The sequence below is a fragment of the Poecilia reticulata genome, linkage group LG6 (genome assembly GCF_000633615.1).
Source record: "Poecilia reticulata strain Guanapo linkage group LG6, Guppy_female_1.0+MT, whole genome shotgun sequence".
Taxonomy (NCBI): Eukaryota; Metazoa; Chordata; class Actinopteri; order Cyprinodontiformes; family Poeciliidae; genus Poecilia; species Poecilia reticulata.
In genome coordinates this window covers 661844-683084 of record NC_024336.1, presented here as the reverse complement: position 1 = coordinate 683084, position 21241 = coordinate 661844, and the positions used below count along the sequence as shown (strand labels likewise).

Genomic DNA, 21241 nt, shown 5'->3' with positions numbered 1-21241 from the left:
CAAGACTGAGTTTGTGCAAAAAAWTTAGTAAACATGTTCGCATAGTTCATAAGCCACTAAAAAGATTCATTCTTATAACTAGGAACTTGTAAAAACCTCTGTAGCCAAAATATACAGTAAGTGAGTTTAGCTGTTTGTTTAGCCAGTTAGCTGTTCTGGTGCTCTCATTAAATAAGAATTCCTGAAACTCCACCTGTGTTTGAACACTGACGGTGCAGGGTGAGGGTGTGGCAGCTGCTGCTGGCTGAAGTAAACACACCCAACCAGCTGAAGATGAAGGACCTCAGCAGAGCACTGACACTTTTAACTGTCTGAATTCATGAAGTAATGCAACAAAATCCCACAACTTGGAGCGACTGCCTCAGGTATTGTGCTGGTTTTATTTTTAGAGTCATGATTCTTTTGGTGCTCCAGTTCAGACTCTTCATTCTACTCCCTCTGTTAATCTGACTTTCTTCTTCTTGATGTCTTTCTTTTTGTACAGTGTAAGTGCAGACATGTTTGTAATTAAAGAGACATTGAGGATAATGTTGCATTAAAGTAATTACAGTCCATTAAAACAGCAGTACCTAAAATCTCTAATAGTTACTTTTCAAATCCAGAAAAACTAAAATTTCATCAGTTACACTTGTTTTTACATTTGACTAAAATCATTTAGTTTGACCTAATTGGTGTAGTTTACCACTATAATYGGAAGGTAACCCAAATAAAGATTTTTCTTTATATTTAGAATAGAATACAGCATCATTTGTTGTACCATAGTGAGAAAATTCAATTGGACAGATGARCAAAAGCATATTTTCTTATTTAAATTGAATTAAAATAAACATTTAAAATAAACTAAATGCAACTTTATTAGGGAGATCATAAACTGACTTTAAAATGTTTTATCCTGCTCACTCATGGTCTTTGCTTTAAAATACCAAGACAACAGCAGTCTGTCAGTCCACCAAGTTACAGGTTCAAAATATAACACCAGTTAAACGTTTACACACGCTTCCTTTCTGAGTAACAGGAAAACACTGTTGACTTTCCATGCATGGTTTGTAGAGCTGTGGCTCCTGAACACGGAACCAACAGGAACATTTCAAATGATGGATGAGTGAAACCTCAGCACAAACCCGGCTCTTTGTCCAGAGTCCAGAGGGTTGAATGGATTTTCTAGTTTCATGACCGATCATGCCTGAAATAAAACAAATTAAATCAATGTGGAATAAATAAAAAACAGAAATTATTTTTAAACATTTCACAGACCAKTGAGAAAAATATGAAGCTGCATATTTATTTTGATCAGCTGACAGTGGAGGTATTTTGGCAACTAGTGTTTACAGATTATTTTTAAGCAAGCCACACTCTCTCCAAGCAGGAAAACAGGAAATGCAGTTTAGTTTTTTAAATTTTTAACGAGTTGCTCCTAGTGTTTAAAAATGGCTTGTTGGTACAGTTCCACTTCACAGCAACTGACCAACACAAAAAAAAAACATTAAAAAAATAATCAGAGAGAGACCTGACTGGTAACCCTGCACAWTTTTTGTTTCTTTTTACATAAAACCACAAAATTATTCAAAATCTAGGCAAAACAAAGTCYGAAGAACCTCAGAGTGGATGCTTAGTGAAGACTTAGTGGGAGATCCAGTCACTGTGYTCAATCAAAGTGTGAAAGTAARACGTGTCAAACAGAGTTTGATCATTTCATTTTTAGGTTTATCAGCATAATTGACCTTTTTAGAAGCCAGAGTTTCTTTAGCAGCTAAGAATTACACAAAGCAAACTTCTTACCGGGATGCTTTGTGATGTAATCTCCTGATTACACTTAGACTAAAGAGCATGACTGGGAGTGAATGCAGGAAGGAGACATTTCCTCCCTTTGATGAAAATGCTTAGACTCCTGCAGTTCAGCCGTTTAATGTCCCTTCCTTCCTTTTCACTCTGACACAACTTTTCTTTTACTCAGAGTTGGAGACCTCAGAAGCAGTCGTCAGGAAAAATGAAGATGTGGACTTATTTATGAAACCCAGAAGTGAGTATGATATTGAAGTTACTCCCTAGTTTTTTTATTTTTTTTTATGAAATACTGCTTATTTCACAGGGGTTAGGCTGTATGAATAGAAACTGAGAAAATAGCTGCTAAAAAGTTAGAATAGGTTGGGTTTGTTCAATTAAAAAAATCCTAGTAGTTACGTTAAGTATTTTTTGTTCTCCCTTGTGAGGAATCAGTCTAGGACTGTCAACAGCTGGAGAGAGGAATAAAAATTGTTTTGTAAAACCACAAACATAGACGCACCTGTTAACCGGGAGCAGAAGGTTTGAATGTTCCTCTGTTTTTTACACAAATAATGGTTAACTAAGATTTCAAGTTGTATTAATATCATTTGTAACAGACATCATCATATTTCATTCTTTCAAAGAATCACTCTGTAAGTATTACTTTCATATACTACATAATTTACTATTTAAAAAAAAATAACTAGAATTTTAAAATATGGTGAGCATGAAATAAAAGTTTTATGTTAACAGGTTAAAACAGGATCTACATAATAAAAGTGAAGACTAAATGATAAATAAAAATGCTTTTTATTTATTTATTATTTGTATTATTCTCTTTTTTTGGAAGAAACTAGTTRAGCTGTCTATATTGCACTGTAATATGTTGGATTTTTATTTATYATACCTGGAGGGACAACAGATGAAAACTAGCCATTATGGCTAACTGGCTTGTGATGTGATGTGCAGGGTCCCTTAAATTAACAAAAACAAGAACTAGTTCAAAATCTTTTGATTAATTATTTAAAGAGTTTAGTTCTATTGGAAWTTTATCAATGAATTGATCAGACTACAGGTTAATGGTTTGCTTGTAGTTGATTATTCAGGGTGGAGGCTGATGGCTGGAATTCAATCATGCATGTTAGCATGTATGGTGCTGGTTTTACCAAAGTTTTCACTTTTAAAGATGGCCATACGATTGCCACAATATTGACAATAAATAAATAATTAATAATTAATAAACAACCAGGAATCTTTTGTCATTTTTGCATACTTGAATTTTACTTGTAAACAATTGTANATAACTAAAATTTTAAAATATGGTGAGCATGAAATAAAAGTTTTATGTTAACAGGTTAAAACAGGATCTACATAATAAAAGTGAAGACTAAATGATAAATAAAAATGCTTTTTATTTATTTATTATTTGTATTATTCTCTTTTTTTGGAAGAAACTAGTTRAGCTGTCTATATTGCACTGTAATATGTTGGATTTTTATTTATYATACCTGGAGGGACAACAGATGAAAACTAGCCATTATGGCTAACTGGCTTGTGATGTGATGTGCAGGGTCCCTTAAATTAACAAAAACAAGAACTAGTTCAAAATCTTTTGATTAATTATTTAAAGAGTTTAGTTCTATTGGAAWTTTATCAATGAATTGATCAGACTACAGGTTAATGGTTTGCTTGTAGTTGATTATTCAGGGTGGAGGCTGATGGCTGGAATTCAATCATGCATGTTAGCATGTATGGTGCTGGTTTTACCAAAGTTTTCACTTTTAAAGATGGCCATACGATTGCCACAATATTGACAATAAATAAATAATTAATAATTAATAAACAACCAGGAATCTTTTGTCATTTTTGCATACTTGAATTTTACTTGTAAACAATTGTAAAATCAGGTAAAAATGTGTGATTTCTAGTATGTCTCAGACAGTGAGATCCTAGATTTAAAGAGCCATGCTTTCTTTTCTACCACTTTTTAAATTATTTTTCTAATGATGGTTGGACTGCCCTCATTTAAAGACACACATGAATGAATTTATAAATTATTAAGGAAAATAACTGCCATTATCTTTTCTTAATGTGTGAAGCAGAGTCTTAAGTTTTTTCATATCTCTTGCTGTTAGACGTCTTCAAAATGCCTGCAGTCCATCAGCCATCAAGATCTTCAATTCGGGGACATAAAGCATCAAAATCATGGGCTCAAACGAAAGCTGGATTGTCAAAGCTAATAGTCACCAATCAACCCATCCACATCGTCTCCACCATGTCTACTCACAATGCCTCAGTTCATCCAACTTCTGGTTCCTTTGAAGACCTGCTGGACCACATTCCCTGTAAGTSACCAACCACCAGCTGCTCCTTATTCTTGTTYTATTACTTTCTCCTTTCAGGCATGATCTATGCACCTGATGTTGTTTAACAACGCCACAACAATAACATAATTTAGAATTGGATGATCTTTGCAAACAAAAGGTTCATTCTGTTTGCTGGTGCAGATTCTTAGATCAACCAGGACTTGACAACCTTAAGTTGGTAATTATGAGAAAACTGGATTTCTTCTTGCTGTTGAAATGCACAGATTATGTGATTCTAAATGTAAAAGACATAACAGAACTTGTTTCTTGTACACATTTGAACACTCAACATAAAGGCTTCTGTCTGAACATTGAAGTAACAGGCTTACAAACTGTTGTAAGAACAAACACTATAAGAACCTTTAAAGTCACTGACAGGCAGTGGTGGAGAAAGTACTCAAAAAATGTACTTAAGTAAAAGTACAAATACACAGACAAAAATGTAAAGTAAAAGTAAAACTACCACATTAACATTTGTACTTAAGTACAAATGTTAATGTGGTAGTTTTACCACATTAAGTTTTAACATTTGTACTTAAGTACAAATGTTACTTAAGTACATTTGTACTTAAAAGAACTTTTTTACTTTTTTAAAAGTAAAAAAGTACTGGCTTTTAAAAATACTTAAGTATTAAAAGTAAAAGTACTTGCTGAATGCATTACCTAGTTGCTAATATTATTAAGCGTATCGATTGTATTTAATCTTAATACATCATTAAAATGATGTAGATTAAGCATGTTTTTATTATGTTTACTCTCTGTAACTATGCATCATAATTTCAGGGATGGAAACATCTGGTCTCCTGTGGCAAAAAAAGTGAACTTCACTTTTTTTGCCACATTTATTTTTAAAGAAATCCAACAGAAAGGGGATGGAAAAAAGGTGAGTGGGGGAGGACATGCAACCAAGGAGCCACGTAGCAGAGTTGTAGTCAAGACCACCTACCCAAGACCAAGACCAGCACCCCGCGCTACCTGACACAAAAAAATAAAGTTTTACCTATCAAAATTGCCTCTCAAATTGATCTGAAAGATCCACATTCCCATAAAACACCTAGATATTAAATACTTAGAGCTGAAATAAATGTAATCAGTAAAGATCCGTCCAGAAGAATCGGATCGTTCTTGAATGTCATATCAATGCAGACTTTGGTCACAGCGTTGTCCCATATTTGCGACACCTCAGTCAACACCTCCACACAATAATTCAGTGCATGAGTGACAACTTTTTTTTATCGCAGATGCAACATATGTGTCTCAGTCAGTACAGCTAGCTTTGCTAGCATCACGTCCACAGATCTTACCTTTCTTTAAGCTTTCCTTCAAAGTGACGCTAAAAGTTGGACGAATGTTTTAACGGAAAAAAAGCGCAACGCGACTTGGATGTAACGAGTAACGCGACAGTGTGTGAATTGTAAAACTGTCTGTGAGGATGAGTCAGGGCTGCAGAATAGGTGTTGGAAAGATGAAAACTAAGTCCACCTCCTCTGCTTGGTGTTGGCTTCTGATTTTTAACATAGGTAGCTTCTTTCACTCGTCTTTCAAATCGGCAGTCTTCCTATGTCCAAAACATTAATGTCTTCAAACAAGAGTCTCTTGTCCTTGAGATGAACGTTATACTGCTGGGCTTTTGTTTGTGTATTTCAAAACAGAAGAGTAARCTCATCGGTTCAAGAAGTTGTGCTTCTGAAGGACAAGGGACAAGATTAAAGACAGCAATAAGCACAATTAGGTAGATTTGTGCCAGAATCAAACTTAATGTCTCTATTTGTGCAGCTGTTCTGATTATTATTTATAAACCTGTTACTTGCAACCATGTTCAGAACCAGAGAAGCCTTTTCACCACAAAAAACCTCAACCTGACTATTTTTCCATTTTCCATTCTGCAGTACCGCAATGGGCAATCTATGCAATCTTTGGACTGGGTGGCCTCATTATTCTGCTATGTTGCCTCTGCATCTGCATTAAATGTTGCTGCAAAAGGAAGAAGAGACAGAAAAAGGATCAGCAGATCCTTTTGAAGGGGTTAGATGGAAAAACAGCCACGGCTCTGGTAAGACAGGTTTCATTTAATACTAATCAGTGACAGTCAATACAGTTCATGTCACACTTTAACATAATCATGTGAGATGAGTGACATATTAAATTTTAAGTTTAATAACTTATTAAACTGTGTTTAATAACTTAATAAGTTATTTTAGCTAACTTATTAAATAATAAGTTAGTTGCCTCATTTGTAGTCTAGGGCCATTTAAGCACCCAGCCTCTTGTTTATAAGACTCATTGAAGTTGTTAAGTAATGAAAGTACTGATAAAATTGTATTTATGTTCATAAGTTTAAGTCAACTTCTCACAAGCCATTCTCTTAACATCAAGACTTGAACTTATTTTAGTGATCAGCGGATGTCAAAGAAAACATTCTATCTTTAAAAATAAATGGCACAGTTTTTAGGTCTGTGATGTAATTTAGCCAATATGCTATAGAGAGAGCATAGCCGAATGCAAGCCTGACAGACTTGAGGGAAACGTGAAAATCTGGAGAAGAAAGTTATCTGAGTGCAAGCAGCTGGCAGGAACCAAAWTGGGAGATTACAGTTACTGAGGAAACCAACTGAAGGAAGTGGCCAAGCAAACAACAGGAAACGCAGAAATCATATGAAAAACCAAACAAAAATAGCAATACAAATATCAACAGCTGAGCTAGCAAGAGAAGAGCTAGCTGCTTCAAAAACACAAAACCAGAAACACACGAAACACAACACTCAACCCGACCCAAAATAAACATAACAAACTGCAAAGATACTTAAAGCATCATATATCATTATACAAATTCTTTGATGTAAAAAAATATAATATTGTGAGGGTGTGCTTTATTTAAATAAAAATATGTGTTGTATATTGAATCTTAATAACTCTTAGYTGCTTAAATTTTTTCTCAAAACTCTATAATATATGAGTTATAAATCTATGGTCACTTTAGCCACCACTCATCAGTCTGTCCATCTAGCACCACCTAGTGGTGAAATGTAATTCTCTGCTATCACAAAGCTCATCAGGACTCAACGTGATCACAATCAATCAATCAATCAATCAATCAATCAATCAATCAATCAATCAATCAATCAATCAATTGGGGTAGCAAACTTTTAAAAACCATAGGATTTCATATCTGAGAGTGTCTGAATGTTTTACTCAGTGCCGTCCTGTTCTCTGGCTGAACAGGCTACGTGACTGTTTACAACACTTTAAACGATTCTGTCCATATCTCTCCAAATGTGAATTCCTTCATGACTTTTCAGGCCAGGGTGACCTGYTTTGTCACACACACATTCTTTCAGGTCAGAATGACCCGGAACATTACACTCACACATTTCCTGACTAAAATTGCACAAACAATATAATTATTCCCCTACATAAACCCTCCCTCTGTCCCCATTCCACTTGGAATTCTAACCAACTGAGTAGAGAATTATCTTCATTTCCACGCCCTTGCTATTTTTCTTTGCTCCTTTGACAGGCTCAGCCAGACATGGAGGATATTAACTACGGTTCAGTCAAACAATATAGAGGAAAACTACTTTACTCTTTGGAGTACAACGCCACTTTATCTGAGGTACTTCAGTTCGTAGATGTTTACAGTGAAGAGTCTGTTGAAAATATACATTCATGATTAGGTCTTATCTAATCTTCTTCTAAAACTGTCTTTAACAGCCAGTTTAACAAAACCGTYGTTTTATTTTCTATTTCGTTCTTTAACAGCTTACAGTGGGGATCAAACAAGCTGACAGCCTGAAGGCGATGGACTTGGGCAGGAGTTCTGATCCATATGTCAAAGTCTACATTCTCCCTGACAAGGCCAAGATTTTTGAGACGAAAGTGTTCAAAAACACATTAAACCCCTTCTTCAACGAGCAGTTCACCTTCCAGGTAGAAGGTTCTAGTTAAATATTTGTTCAGTGTCATGGCAACAAGCATTATGTTACAACAGCAAAAACCTGCTTTTTAATATTTGATCCCAAGCAAAATCTCAGTTCCACTAGACTTGTCAGAAAGAAAGAGCAAACTACTGTGAGAACCTTCTGACTTTGAAGAAAGATAGAATTGTTTCTGTCTTTATCTCATTTATCGAACATGAATAAATTTGGCAAATCTAAATGAACAAAAACAGGAAAATCTTAATTTTATTTTAAACAGATGGGAAAAAAGGTTGTGCCTTTGTAAMTATCTGGTTCCAACACATTTTCCTTGATTGGAAACTAGATGAACATTTCTGCAGAGTGCAAGGGAGATTAATGTGACCAAGTGATTAGGGTAATGGTAAGGAGACCTTCCAGAATCAGAACTCCTGAGTAAATACATTTAACTCTGGATCTGAATCAYTTGTGCCTGTATGTTATTGGTAATAAATGTCCATGGTGTATTTCAATAGCATAGTGTTTTAAAGTGTAGAAAAGTAGAAGATATTACATAAGCTGATGCGTACATTAGTTGAAATAAGTCAGAAAGAAACAGAMRTCTTTCTTTTTTTAATCCGTTTCCTATCTCTGCAGCTATCTAAGTCTGCTCTTCAGAAGTCCACAGCCGTGATGAAGGTGTTCGACTTCAACCGCTTCACCAAACATGAGATCATCGGCGAACTCAGGGTGCAGCTCTGCAACATTGACCAGAATCACGTCATCGAGGAGTGGCAGGACCTGGCGAAGCCCGCCAAGTTTGAGGTTTCATTTTCTGACGCTTTTTTCTCAAAAGAGAAAAGTAGGAAATTAAAAAAATAGAGCTAAAGAAGAGCTCTATTTTTTGTCAGCCATGTAAAGCGAGTCATTATACGTACATAGATTCACTACACACAGTGAAATATGATTAGCCTTTATTCAATGCATGTTAAATATGGTTTCAGCACTCAGTTTGTGTAAAAAAAAAAAAAAAGTGTAACTAAAACTAATAAAAACACTTTCAGAGTTTGTTGTGACTTTTTTTTGTGTTGCAGGAAGAAAACTTWGGGGAGATCTGCTTCTCTCTGTGCTATGTTCCAACAAGCAGCAAGCTCACCGTGGCGATCCTGGAGGCCAAAGACCTAAAGAGCATGGACCTGGGAGGAAGCTCAGGTACAACTAAACATATTCACCCTTATTATAATCTACAATAAGTAAGCTCTGATATTGTTGACAACAGCCTTTTATAACACWTTTTGGAACRTGTTAGACTTTAACAAATCAATATCAAACCTATCTTTCAGTCTCAGCAATCTCCCTGTTTTATGCATTCATGCTAAGGGTTAGTGATTAATTCATAGCTAATTAATCACATTTTTGTGTAAGACCAGCTTGCTGACGTGTTTCTCTTCCAGCGYTGTGTGTTGTTCAGGGACAGGAACAATTTGCCAGCCATGACATGTAAAGAGATTTGCTGGTACCAGAAATTCTGATTTTCTTCCACTTGTTTGTTTCATGTAGATCCGTATGTGAAAGTACAGCTGACTTTGAACAAAAGGAAGTGGAAGAAAAGAATAACATCTATTAAGAAGAAAAGTCTGAACCCCTATTTCAACGAGWCCTTTACTTTTGATGTGTCACTGGATCAAATACAGGTGAGAATAATTAGTTTGGTTCAGTAATTTCTAATATCATTGAAAGGTTCATTGAATTCAATTCAGTTCACTAAGTGCAATACATGACATGGATTAATTACACACTGACTGATGTTTGCTAGTCTTTATTTTTGTTGATTATGATGACTTAATGCTTACAGTTAATTAAAACACATTTAAGCTTAGAATATTGATACAGATCAATAAAATAACATTCTTAATGCAGAAATGTTAGGTTAACGAGAAATGTCTAATGCCTGCTTAAAAGTTATRTTTATTCTGACAAAGCAGCCTCACTGCAAGGCATACCATAATTTAATGAATATGGCTGTATTGTAAAACAGTCAAAAGCACTGAGTTTCTTTAGCCTAAAAAACCCCCAGGTTAGAGTTGCTTTTGAAACATCAGGAATGAAACATTAATCAACATTCAGAAGTGTAACAATGCCACTTGACAATTGTTGACTGTGTGTTTCAAAACTTTGTATGTTTTTGTGTGTATTTTCATGATGTAAGGCTCTTTGAACTGCCTTGTTGCTGAAATGTGCTATACAAATAAACTTGACTGATTGCTTGATAKATATATCACTGCTGACACCAGTTATTCCTAGATCTTTGGACWTAGAGTCATGTGGTCATAAGGTGCCTGGCTTTTTTGACAATAGCTATCCACACTATTTTTGATAAGTCCCATCTTGATTCCATAATAGTTTGAAATATTGACTTTTTGAGATGCGCACAAAGCACAATCAGCCATGTAAATTTGTCAACATTGCCAAAAGAGTCAATATCAAAAATAAGGGCCCCATTTATTTGCTGTTTCTCAGTGCTGGTCTTGTTTTTGTCTTCAGAGGGTGAACCTGGTGATCTCAGTTTGGGACCATGACGCCATGAGCAGGAACGACAGCATGGGAAAACTGTTCCTGGGCTGCGATTCCACAGGAAATCAGCTGAGGCACTGGGCCGACATGCTGTCCAACCCGCGGCGACCGGTCGCTCAGTGGCACAGCCTGCTGTCGGCTGAGCAGGTCAACGCCAGCCTGGGACTGAAAAAGAAAATCCCTGTTCCCAACAAATTTAAAGAAAATAAACTATTAAAAAAACATTTTAAATAGACAGGAAAGTATTCTGAAAAAATTATTTTCCTGTGTATCAGTAATGTTGATCACACTGTAGGATATGCATGTAGGACTCACATTTGGGCAACAAAATTTGATCACAKTAAGAATACCTCAACAATTTTGTAATATCATACTTTATCCRTGTAAAAATACCCCTGGTTACATTCTCGTGTAAAATCTGTGCAAACCAGAGTTTGGATTTTGAGAAAATCTCCTTAAATAGTTCATCAGGTCAAATGATGTGTCTGAGTTATGAAGCATGGATTTTTGGAAGCTCACCCAGATTTACCGATTGAATTCACATTTCAAGCATTCATGTCTCCTGAACGCTTTCACATTTTATGAAGGTACGGCCACAAACATTAATGTATTTCATTACGGTTTTATATAACAGCATGATTGTAAAGAGAAAGCAAAATACATTGTTTTCAATTATATATTTTTAGTTTTTATAAATAAATAAATGTAAAAAGTGTGTCATGTATACTTTGCTGAACCATGTCTCCTGTCTTTGGAATATGTCCACCATTAGTGTTTTGAAAAGAATATGGAGAAACGTCTGATGCAGATGTTATGCATAGTGCTGATGCCAAACTGATGGCTTTATCTCTCTCTCTCAAAWTGTGACTGGATAAACAAATGGAACTCAGAGGAAACTTATTTTTGCTGGTTTATAACCAAAATATTCTGTTGCTTTTCAACAATACTTAGGGTACTTCAAGCTTGTCTTGTTTACTTAGAAATAAACCTCCAGACCAATACAATTAACGTTTCTCCCTTTTCCAACTTATCCTTTTTGTTTGGTATAGTCTGCATTTGTAAAATACAATTTAAATGTGTATTTTTCATAACGTTGAGAAATACCTCTTGTAACAGTTGATATTTCTGGTTGCTGCCATATTAAATCAGGGTAAAACTCTCTGAATGTTGAACARATATATCGCCWTTAAGAGAAGTCAACTCTGAGTTTATTAATGTTCATAATCTGTTGGTTGTTCTTTATAAAAATTTTGAATAGTTTTGATAAGTAAATATTGTCGCCTTCCTAAAATAATGGCCTATGTCATTTTTTGTCAACATTTCTTTCTTTTTTTACCTAATTCTTTGACAATGAAGAGGTGGTGATTTTATTATTATTATTATTATTGTTGTTATTATTATTACTTAATTTATTTATTTATTTTATTTTATCATTTACTATTACTTAGGCCATTATTTCAGTCAGGTGACAATATGAGACAATATTTTTTATTGCAGAGTTGGTTTTTATCTTGCATAAAACTAACTTTAAAAAAAATCCAAATACAAGCAACTAATAAAATGAGTGCTTCCAGGTCAATTTTCAGGTTTTCTATATTTTCATTGTTTTCTGCGGGGTTTTTTTYCCCCCTCGCACCCAAACAGGATTTACTCAACATCCTCAAGGACGCGTGAAAAGTCAAATGTTTTTTGGTCCTGTTGACTTTCCATATCCACCAACCAGCAGCAGTTAGCTGGTGCGCATTCTGCCCTCGTTCCGCAGCTGGACCGATATAACCGCTTTATCCCTCATGTCAGCCCGGGCTGCTGGTGAGAATGTCTTCGCTCATTTTAACCCGAATTCCTGAACCGCACTAGCAGACTGACACAACTCCCAGAGAGTTAGCTGTGTGTTTGGCTAGCAGCGAACCGAGCTGCTAATGGCTGAAGCGATGTTTGTGAGATGCAGCTGAAGTGCTGTTCGGCCTGGCAAAGATGACGTTCCAACCGAGCCTCGGTGATGTTCCTCTGGCTGCGGTTGGCGGAAGATGGACACCGAGGACGGGTGGACACCAGAACTGACTGCTGACGAGCTTCGAAATCCGAGGGTGCTTTGCAGACACGATGGGAGAATCGGTAAGCGGGCTGTTCTGTGGTTTCTGAGTCGGTTCCCAGCAGCAAGGTGACCTATCACACCGACAGATGTTGGAGCTCATAGCCTGATCCAGAGCTGCAAGTTCATCACGATTTCCTCGGCCTGAATGAAAACACACAAGTTTCTGAACGAGTCCCAGAGCGTGTTTTAATATCTCCTAATATTTCATTTGCTTAAATGAAAACGGAGTTTATTATCTTAAATTCAACTAATGGTCAGTGATTACTGTGATGCTGTTCACACCTGGAGTTATTATCCTCCTTGGACTTGTGATAAACCTGATAGTCATTTTACATTTGGTCAGTGAAGAGAGGCCAACTGWAGCTCAGCTGATGTTTCTGTAAAATCCATCATTTATTTTGCTTCTCCTGATGTTTTATTGCTACATGATGCATTATGTTTTGAGGATTTATTAACAGCCTGTCTGGAGGGGAGAAACGGTATGCTGACAYCTTAACCTTAACATTTGGAGCCACAATACTCAATAACTGCCAGATCTGTTATTATTGTGAGAGAAAAAAATATAAAAAACCCCAAAACAGATAAAAGCGAAAATCCTTCCTGAACCAAATATTCCATGCTAATGTGCTACATTCTCAAATTGTTAAAAAAATGTTTTCTACATTAATACCTATTGTTATCAGATCCGTCTAAAGTTTTTCATTTTATGCTTTCAAAATTCAGTATAAAGTTGCATGTTGTCCACTGACCATAGCTGGTAGACAACTGCATGTACGGTATTCTGATTCATAGCTTGCAACAAGCAGCTGTGAAGAACAGTTTGTAATGTCAGTTGACATATTTAACTCGTTTAATACTCTACACTGCTAAATTCTTTAACATGTGGATCAGTCACTTCTGMGTTGCTCTTATGTTTTTTGGGGATGCACCGATTGCATTTTTCTTCCCGATCACCAATAACTGATCTTTCAAAAGCCTGACTTGCCGATTCCAATTTTGGCCAATACCAGTTTGAAAAGTTGCTAAATATCGCAACTAAGTTACAACAGCGGAGTAACTATCGTTAGGAAATGAACTGCTTGTCATTTCTAAGTTTTCTCACTAGCAYAGCATTTTCATTTTGATGAATAAGGGTTAGGGCTGGCTTGTCCTCACTGGCTGACATGTATGTTTTGTGTATTGCAGGTTCTTGTCCTGATCTAGCCATGAGTAGGAGTGAGCACACTAACGCCAGGCATGTCCCTGTGGCCCTCACTCCTCAGCTCCCCCTCAGAGCCCATCGGCCCCTGTGCGCGTCGGTCTCCTCCGACAGCAGCGGCCGCTTCAAGGCTCTGGAGACTGAGGAGTGGAAGAACAACCTCAAAGCTCAGGTACAGACAATAAACAAAGCTGGTTTGGTTTTCCTTGGAAAACAGTAAACCTGGACAAAGCAAACCAAAAAACTATAAACTGTAAAAATTCTCWTTAGGATCTTACTAATATGCCAGTCTGTTTTTTTTTTTTTACAGGAATATCTAAACTAAATAGACTATTGTGAAAAGTTCACTATTTTTTSTCATTCAATTTAGAAAGTAAAACTCCATAAAGAAAATAAACTCCACACACAGAGTGAAATATTTCAGTCCTTCATTTCTTGCACTTAGTTGTTCATGGCTTCCAGATTACAGAGGAGGAGCTTTGTGCAAATGGGTGGAGCTTTGTATGAGTGAATGTTTAGGAACCCCTAATGGTTGCCAYGGGAGATACAAGGATTTCCCAAACATGCCTGAAAGAATTAAAACAAAACTCCAGGTACGYTTTTGAYGAAGGAATAACATTCTAACATAATATAAAGCTCAAAAATGGCCACACAGGACCGCTGGCAGCAGAATGAAGAATTTTGACTGGATGTTCATGTTCGTGTGTGTGTCCTTCCAGATGGAGCTGGCCCACAGTGCAGGAGCGGCCAGCAGCACAGGTTCCCTAGAACGAGCCTCCATGTTCTGCGCGTCGGCCTCGGCCTCTCTGTCCAGCCCCGGCCCCTGCCTGCCCAGTCCCCCCGTGGAGACCCTCAGCAAGAGCAAATCCTCCAGCCGTTTCTCTCTCTTTTCCCCTCCGTGGAACAGCAGCTCTGAGTCCGACTCCAACCCACCGTCCCGTTCGGGCTCCAAGAAGCTGCGCAACTACAGCAGGAGAGCGGCCACGGGGCCGGCCGGGGCCCGGGTCCCCGATGTGCCGGAGCCCAAACGGAGCGGCCCCGAACACTTCCAGTACTCTGAGCCGGTCATTTCCCGAGTAACAGACTACATCTACGTGGGCAACCTGAACGCGGCATACAATGGCCGCACGCTGTGCCGCAACAACATCGACAGCATCATCGACATGAGCAGCGCGCCCGGAGAGCCGGCCCCTTCCCTCAGCCTCATCCCCTGCACCTGCTCCCGCGGGTCCCGGCACAGCTGGTCCCGTCTCAAGGTGGACATGGGGGACATGCCAGACACGCGGCCGGCTCTGAAGCACTGCTGCTTTGAGGACATCAACGAGTGCATAAATGCATCCACGGAGAAGAGGAAGCGCGTGCTGGTCCACTGCCGGGACGGRTTCTCTCTGGCGCCCATGTGCATCATCCAGTACCTGATGGTGAAGCAGAACATGAGGCTAATTGCTGCTTATGAGCTGCTGAGAGCCAAGTACCCGGTCAACATCAAGGAGTGTCACCAGAACGTTCTAGTGAGTCTGGAGCGAGCCCTGTGGCCCGGCGGGGAGGTGGACCCCAAGTGCTTCAAACAGGCGCTGTCCCGCAAGCTGGCCTGGACATGATGGCCTCCCCCGCCCCCAACACACGCACACACCTTCATCACTCCCCCGTCTGCCTGGCTGCTCCTTCTGTTGCTTTCTTTTTTGGGTTGGTACATTTTCCACTGAAACCACCACGGGCAGCTCTACTTGTCCTTCTAGATATTACTGCAGCTTTTTAAAATTTATTTGGTGAAGAGAAATCATTTCCATGTGTTTCTTTATCAAATATTTAAATGGATCTGGTAACAACAACTTTGAATGCAAATGCTTAACAATTTGCTCTACACTTAGTGTTTCGCTCTTTCGTTCACATCTGGCTTATATTCAAAGTCTAAGTGGAGGTGCATCAGACGTGTCAAAATTGCTCTAGCCGTTGTTTTCCATTGTCGGCCTATTTTGTCTGACGCATTAGAAGGGCTTGATGCGTCAAACGGTTCAAATCGCGCCATGATAGACGCTTGAAATGTGTCGCGACGGGCCATCAACGTGCCTCCACATAGACTGAATGTAAACCACCCACATGAACGCACCATTACAGCCAATATAAAATAAATAATAAAGAAAGTGAAAGTGACAAAAACAATATGTTGACTACCTTGGTCAAACATTTWWWAAAAATTGCAACAGTCGTTCTTTCAGATGGTTCAGAAAGTGCGGTTGGGAATTATAAATTCAGGGTTTCCGCCAGAAAACTTGCACTACTGTGTTTTCTAGTTAGAAATGTAGAGWTGACAGGAAATTTGAAAATATCACAAGGTCATATTTTGTTATTGGTATCCATTACTAACAATACCTAAACAGCAACTATAAAATATTAAAAAGKCAARCATGAAAAAAACCCTATAATAAAYAAACAAACGATGCTTAGCCTGGTGRTGGGGGTCTGGGGGCAGCAGTAAAGCCTGGTGGCTTTAAAACCCTGAAATATAACGTAAAATAAGCAACAGGGCATGACGTCGCTCAGGGGGCAAAACATAGAACTACACTGAATAGATCTGCCCTTATGGTTCAGGCACATTGTGACAGATAACTAATCTAGAGTCTTTTGTTAAACATCAGAATTGATACAAATGTTGACGTTGGACTTTTGCATCTCTAATTGTGACTTTGTTCTCCCCCTTTCTGTTCAGGACCAGCATCCACAGCTGCTTGGTTCCACAGTGTTTTATCTGTAACCTTACAGTGAATTTATGTTCCYGTTTCTGTTCTGCATCAGTCTAATGTTCTGTTTTTCTACATCAGGGTAAAATCTTTCGGTGAGCTAACTCAGGAGACTGTTGATGTCAAAGCAATGTGGCATTCATGTTGTTCTTTYGCGACATAGAATATAGGGAGTWTTCTGTGGTGAAAACCAAGGCCAGGTTCAGACTCTGATCTTGGATAACTAAGGTTATGCAGATGTGCAATTCATTTCAGACATTAGAAGGAGAGATTTTGGACATAGTCAGCATGCCAGTGATTGACCCGTTAGTTATTTACTATCTGGTTCTGACAATGTGGATCAGTGGTTCCCAACTGTTTTTGCGTCAATTTTGTTAAAACCTTTAGCTTGAAGCAGTGGCTAGACATGATAACTTTATTTAGAAACTTAAATCTGGGATCACTATGAATGATGCTGAGCAGAAAGAAATTTGACAGTTCCATATTTATTTTTGGACACTTGGTAACACGAGTTACATCTTTTGCACTCTAATCACAGGCATGCATTTTTATTTTCATTTGAATTACTCTCCATAATAAAATTTTAATTAAAGTTTTAGTTCTATGAAATAACATATTTTAAAAAAATCCAATAACATTTTTAAGCATGAAGCAGGAGACAATCTATGTAGCAGACCCCTCTTTAAATGAAGGAATTGGCTTTACTGATGAATAGGTTTATTGGGAGTAAACCTTGAGATTCACCGCAAGAGCTGTGTGTACAAACAAAAAACAGTGTAAGCTACAAACAATGCCRTAACTTTTGAACTAAAAATAACGTTCACGACTAAAATATAAACTTTGACTCAAAAAACTAAACCAGTATTCTTATACAATACAGAAAATTTATAATTCCGATAGATTGATAAAAGAAATATCCTTATAGACAAATAAACATACCATGTGCCTCTATAAAAAGGGGACCGCTAATAATGAGATACATTTTGCTAATGCTGTTGCAACTTGTCTTCCGTTCTGTTGTTAAGCCGCCATTCTACCATATAAACAAAGGAAGCCTGTCTTATCAAAATAAAAGTATCAGGTTAAAACCGGAAGTCAATCAAGTATTATACAAAATAAAATTACATAAATGCAATAAGTGCAAAAAGAGGAATACAACAAATGGTACAACAAATAACCCCAAATAATGTAGGGTTTGTTACAATCTATGTGCTGGTGATGGAGTCAGCTAATATTACAGGTCATTTGAATAATGCTGCATGTAATCATAATGTTTCTAATCCACTTTTTGACAYGTCGGTCTTTGTTTTCACACGAGCATACTAAATATTCACACCATTTCATCCCTTTTATTGAGTTGCTAAAAAGTGTCAAGAAAGACTTGCCATTGGTTCCTCTTTGTGCATCAATTTTAATAAATTATTTTTTATTAAAGCCAAAACAAGAAGGCAGTTTAGAGAATTAAAAAAGCCTTCCGGCTTTTTCTTTGTAGCTCTTCTAGCTTTCTATTTTGTTGACTTCCTGGTYGCGTGTTTGGGGTAATTCAAGGAACACTGACGACTGATGCAATACTATTATTGTTTATAGCAGTAAATCTTAAACCTCTTGTGATGTTTGTGTTTGTGAAAATCTAATTGAAACTATTTAAACCTTGCATACATGTGTGATGTGATCGTACACAACCTCCTACTGGCTGCCAGGTTTGGAACCACTGACTGTAACAACACTTCCTDCAGAGTTCACCTGTCTAGTTTTAACAGAAGAAGTAAAATCAACAAATGATGTGMAGCTTTTTATAGCACAGCATCAGCCTRCAAAGATTTCAACTGGGAACGGCACTGAAGTAAAACAGCTGAAACGCCCTGGGCTGTTGCCCATATCAGAAACCGCCACTGCCCACACCAACTTTTGTTTCCATGCTATGCATGGAATGAAATGTTACAGTAGCCGCGTTTCCATTGACTATGTAATAGAGCAATTTGACTTTTCGATAATAAATTGGAATCACAGCAATTTTGAAAAAACTCAATTTTAGCTAAAAAGTTTTGGCGCTAGGATGCGGTGGTTTGTTGTTGGCTGTATCGAAATTGGTTTATTTCACAAAACTGCAACGGAAGCATGATCTTTGCATCACGAGTCATGAGCAACARCCACTGGTGCAAACCACGAAGAAGACGACAGACAGTAGTTGGAGGATGATGGCACAGTATGGTTTTTAATGACGTGAACAAACTGATCCACATGTGATTCTAATTGTGYTTCTTATGTAATGGAAACACCATAATTACAAAATTGTGATTTTCTGACATTAGCGGAGCATTAAGAAAGTTTTGCACACATTTGTAATGGAAACGCAGCTARTTTGAATCTCACATTATCTCACAAGCTGAAATCTCACTCCAAAATGCTTCAGGTTCTGTGTGTGAAAAGTCGGACAGAATTTATGACCCAGTCAGTCACATTTCACCAACTTTATGACCACCGTGAGCCCAGATGAGTGATGATCCTATTTGGAAGTCAGCTGTTCTTCCTGAAATCTCTGGGTTTGAATTTCATTGCGCTTTGAGTTGCTTCCACACCTAGCTTTAAATATTTCACATGTTGCGTCTCATTGAACATGTTTTATTTGTTGGGCCTGTCTTTGTCTCCTGATGGAAGATGTGTGGTCTGACCCATCCTCTGTGTGTCACGATACCAGTTCATGTGCAGCCACTTCCTTTCTCCATGTTCCACGTTTGGGTTTTGCTCTGTCTGTGCTGATARCTATTTTCTGTTTAATTTTTACTTTTTAGTTGGATTTAAATCTATACCAATATTCCAAACTKCCATATTAATGTGCAGTAACCAGATTAAGGCAATGAATCAGCAATCTAGACTTGCTACTGTTGGGTCACTTCCTATAATGGTACAAATAAGTTCTACCCATTTAAATGCTATAGTTAAAAAAAATGTTTTCTGTATTTATTTTTATTGGGATGTAGTTTTCCACAAATGTTTCTGTTTTGAGTTTATCTTTAACAAAGGGTGAATTGATGATCATATAAACCTTTTTTTTTTTTTTTTATATAGTTTTGACCTCTTAGAATTAAAATAAGATGATTTTAGAACCTGTTCAACACAGAGCCACTGCAACACTACTTTAAACCTTAGAACTTGAAAGCAGATGCACTAACTAAATCAGATGCACTAACTAAATCAGATGCACTAACTAAATCAGATGCACTAACTAAATCAGATGCACTAACTAAATCAGATGCACTAACTAAATCAGATGCACTAACTAAATCAGGTTCTTATTTCTGTCTGCAATGTAGGTTTGAAAGTTGTCTTTTTTAAAATCAAATTTCGGCACCAATAGATCTACTAACCTTGACAGAACATAAATCAAGATTTGCATTTTCTCTGCTGTGAAAGTCTAGTCTATTCTTTATAAAATGAAATTTACTCCCCAATATATGAAGTAATGGTGTTTAAAAAGAGACCAATCAAAAGGAATATCAAACACAAAATAACAGCAAATCAGCAAAAGAATACAAATACCTTCTTTCACAGGTTAGTGYCCCCTACAGGCCTTATGCCRAACTGCAAACTGGGCTCAATATTTGCAGACGATGTATTGAATGATGTTTTCAAAGTTTAAAATTCAGGATTGATGCTTTGAACTAGGAGTGGACCATATGGACTTAGAAAATCATTGCAATATTTTGTGGTACTCTTGTGATAACGACAAAAATGAATTAGAAAAACAATAATTGCCTCTTGTATGGCTGTGAATGCATGGAACAGCTTTCAGAGCGGCACAAACATGGTTCTTGGAAAACATTCCCCTTTGAAATCTGCTGCTTCTTAAGATTAAACTGCATGTAGTAACTGCATCAAATCAATTTTCTGATATTTATTAGAARATATGAGTTTGTGCCCCCGTGGAACAAACTGTGGAGAMAATYGTAAAAATAACTTTAGTGATAATACTGTCAGTTTTTTCACATAATTAATTGATGTGAAAGAAAATGCTTGATCAAAATTATACAWAAGTTTTTACGATAAACAATACAATAAATCCCCACCTCTACTTTAAACTTCACAAATGTATTTCTGACCTCTGCTGCATTTCTTTGTCTTCACAATAATGTTTGTGCTCTAAAATTCTCTTGGAGAATGTGGACAGTGTTGCACCTCCTGCACCTTTTATATCAGCTTAAGTTTTTTTAAGACAGACTTTTTTATTCACTCAGATTCCATCATTCTCATATTTCAGCTTTGGAGTTTTTTATGTACAGTTTTTAACATTTGTTATCTGTATAAAATGATGTTTGCAGCAGCAAAAAGCTGCTGGGTCCCGTAAAAATCAATATTCATCATTATTTGATGTTTCACAGCAATAAGTGGCTACACATCATTTGGTATCTTGTAGTTTAGATCCTTTTTTATTTTTTAATCAAAAATAGTATTTACCACATGCACAAAAATTGGGYTTCAGGTACTTTGGATCCTGATGATGTCACCGTCCATATATGAAACTATCTCTGTTTAACAGAGAGCCATGGCTGAGGCAGCTGTTTCTTTGTTGACAAAAAGTGCTTTTATAATTGCTCCAAAAATAGTGAAAA

General features: G+C 37.2%; 2 protein-coding genes across 2 annotated transcripts; both read left to right on the top strand.

Moving 5' to 3' along the window:
• The first annotated feature begins 280 nt into the window (after nt 1-280).
• On the top strand, nt 281-11972 carry syt8 (synaptotagmin VIII). Its single transcript, XM_008410662.2, has 10 exons — nt 281-365; nt 1955-2020; nt 3900-4109; nt 6020-6183; nt 7648-7743; nt 7890-8057; nt 8681-8848; nt 9118-9235; nt 9584-9717; nt 10568-11972. The coding sequence occupies exons 2-10, from the start codon at nt 2008-2010 to the stop codon at nt 10829-10831; spliced, it is 1335 nt and encodes a 444-aa protein (XP_008408884.1). The 5' UTR covers nt 281-365; nt 1955-2007; the 3' UTR covers nt 10832-11972.
• Nucleotides 11973-12148: 176 nt separating this feature from the next.
• Nucleotides 12149-16080, top strand: LOC103465644 (uncharacterized). The gene is made up of 3 exons (XM_008410663.2): nt 12149-12712; nt 13878-14062; nt 14610-16080. Exons 1-3 carry the CDS (start codon nt 12625-12627, stop codon nt 15489-15491), a joined length of 1155 nt encoding a protein of 384 aa, XP_008408885.1. The 5' UTR covers nt 12149-12624; the 3' UTR covers nt 15492-16080.
• Nucleotides 16081-21241: the final 5161 nt, after the last annotated feature.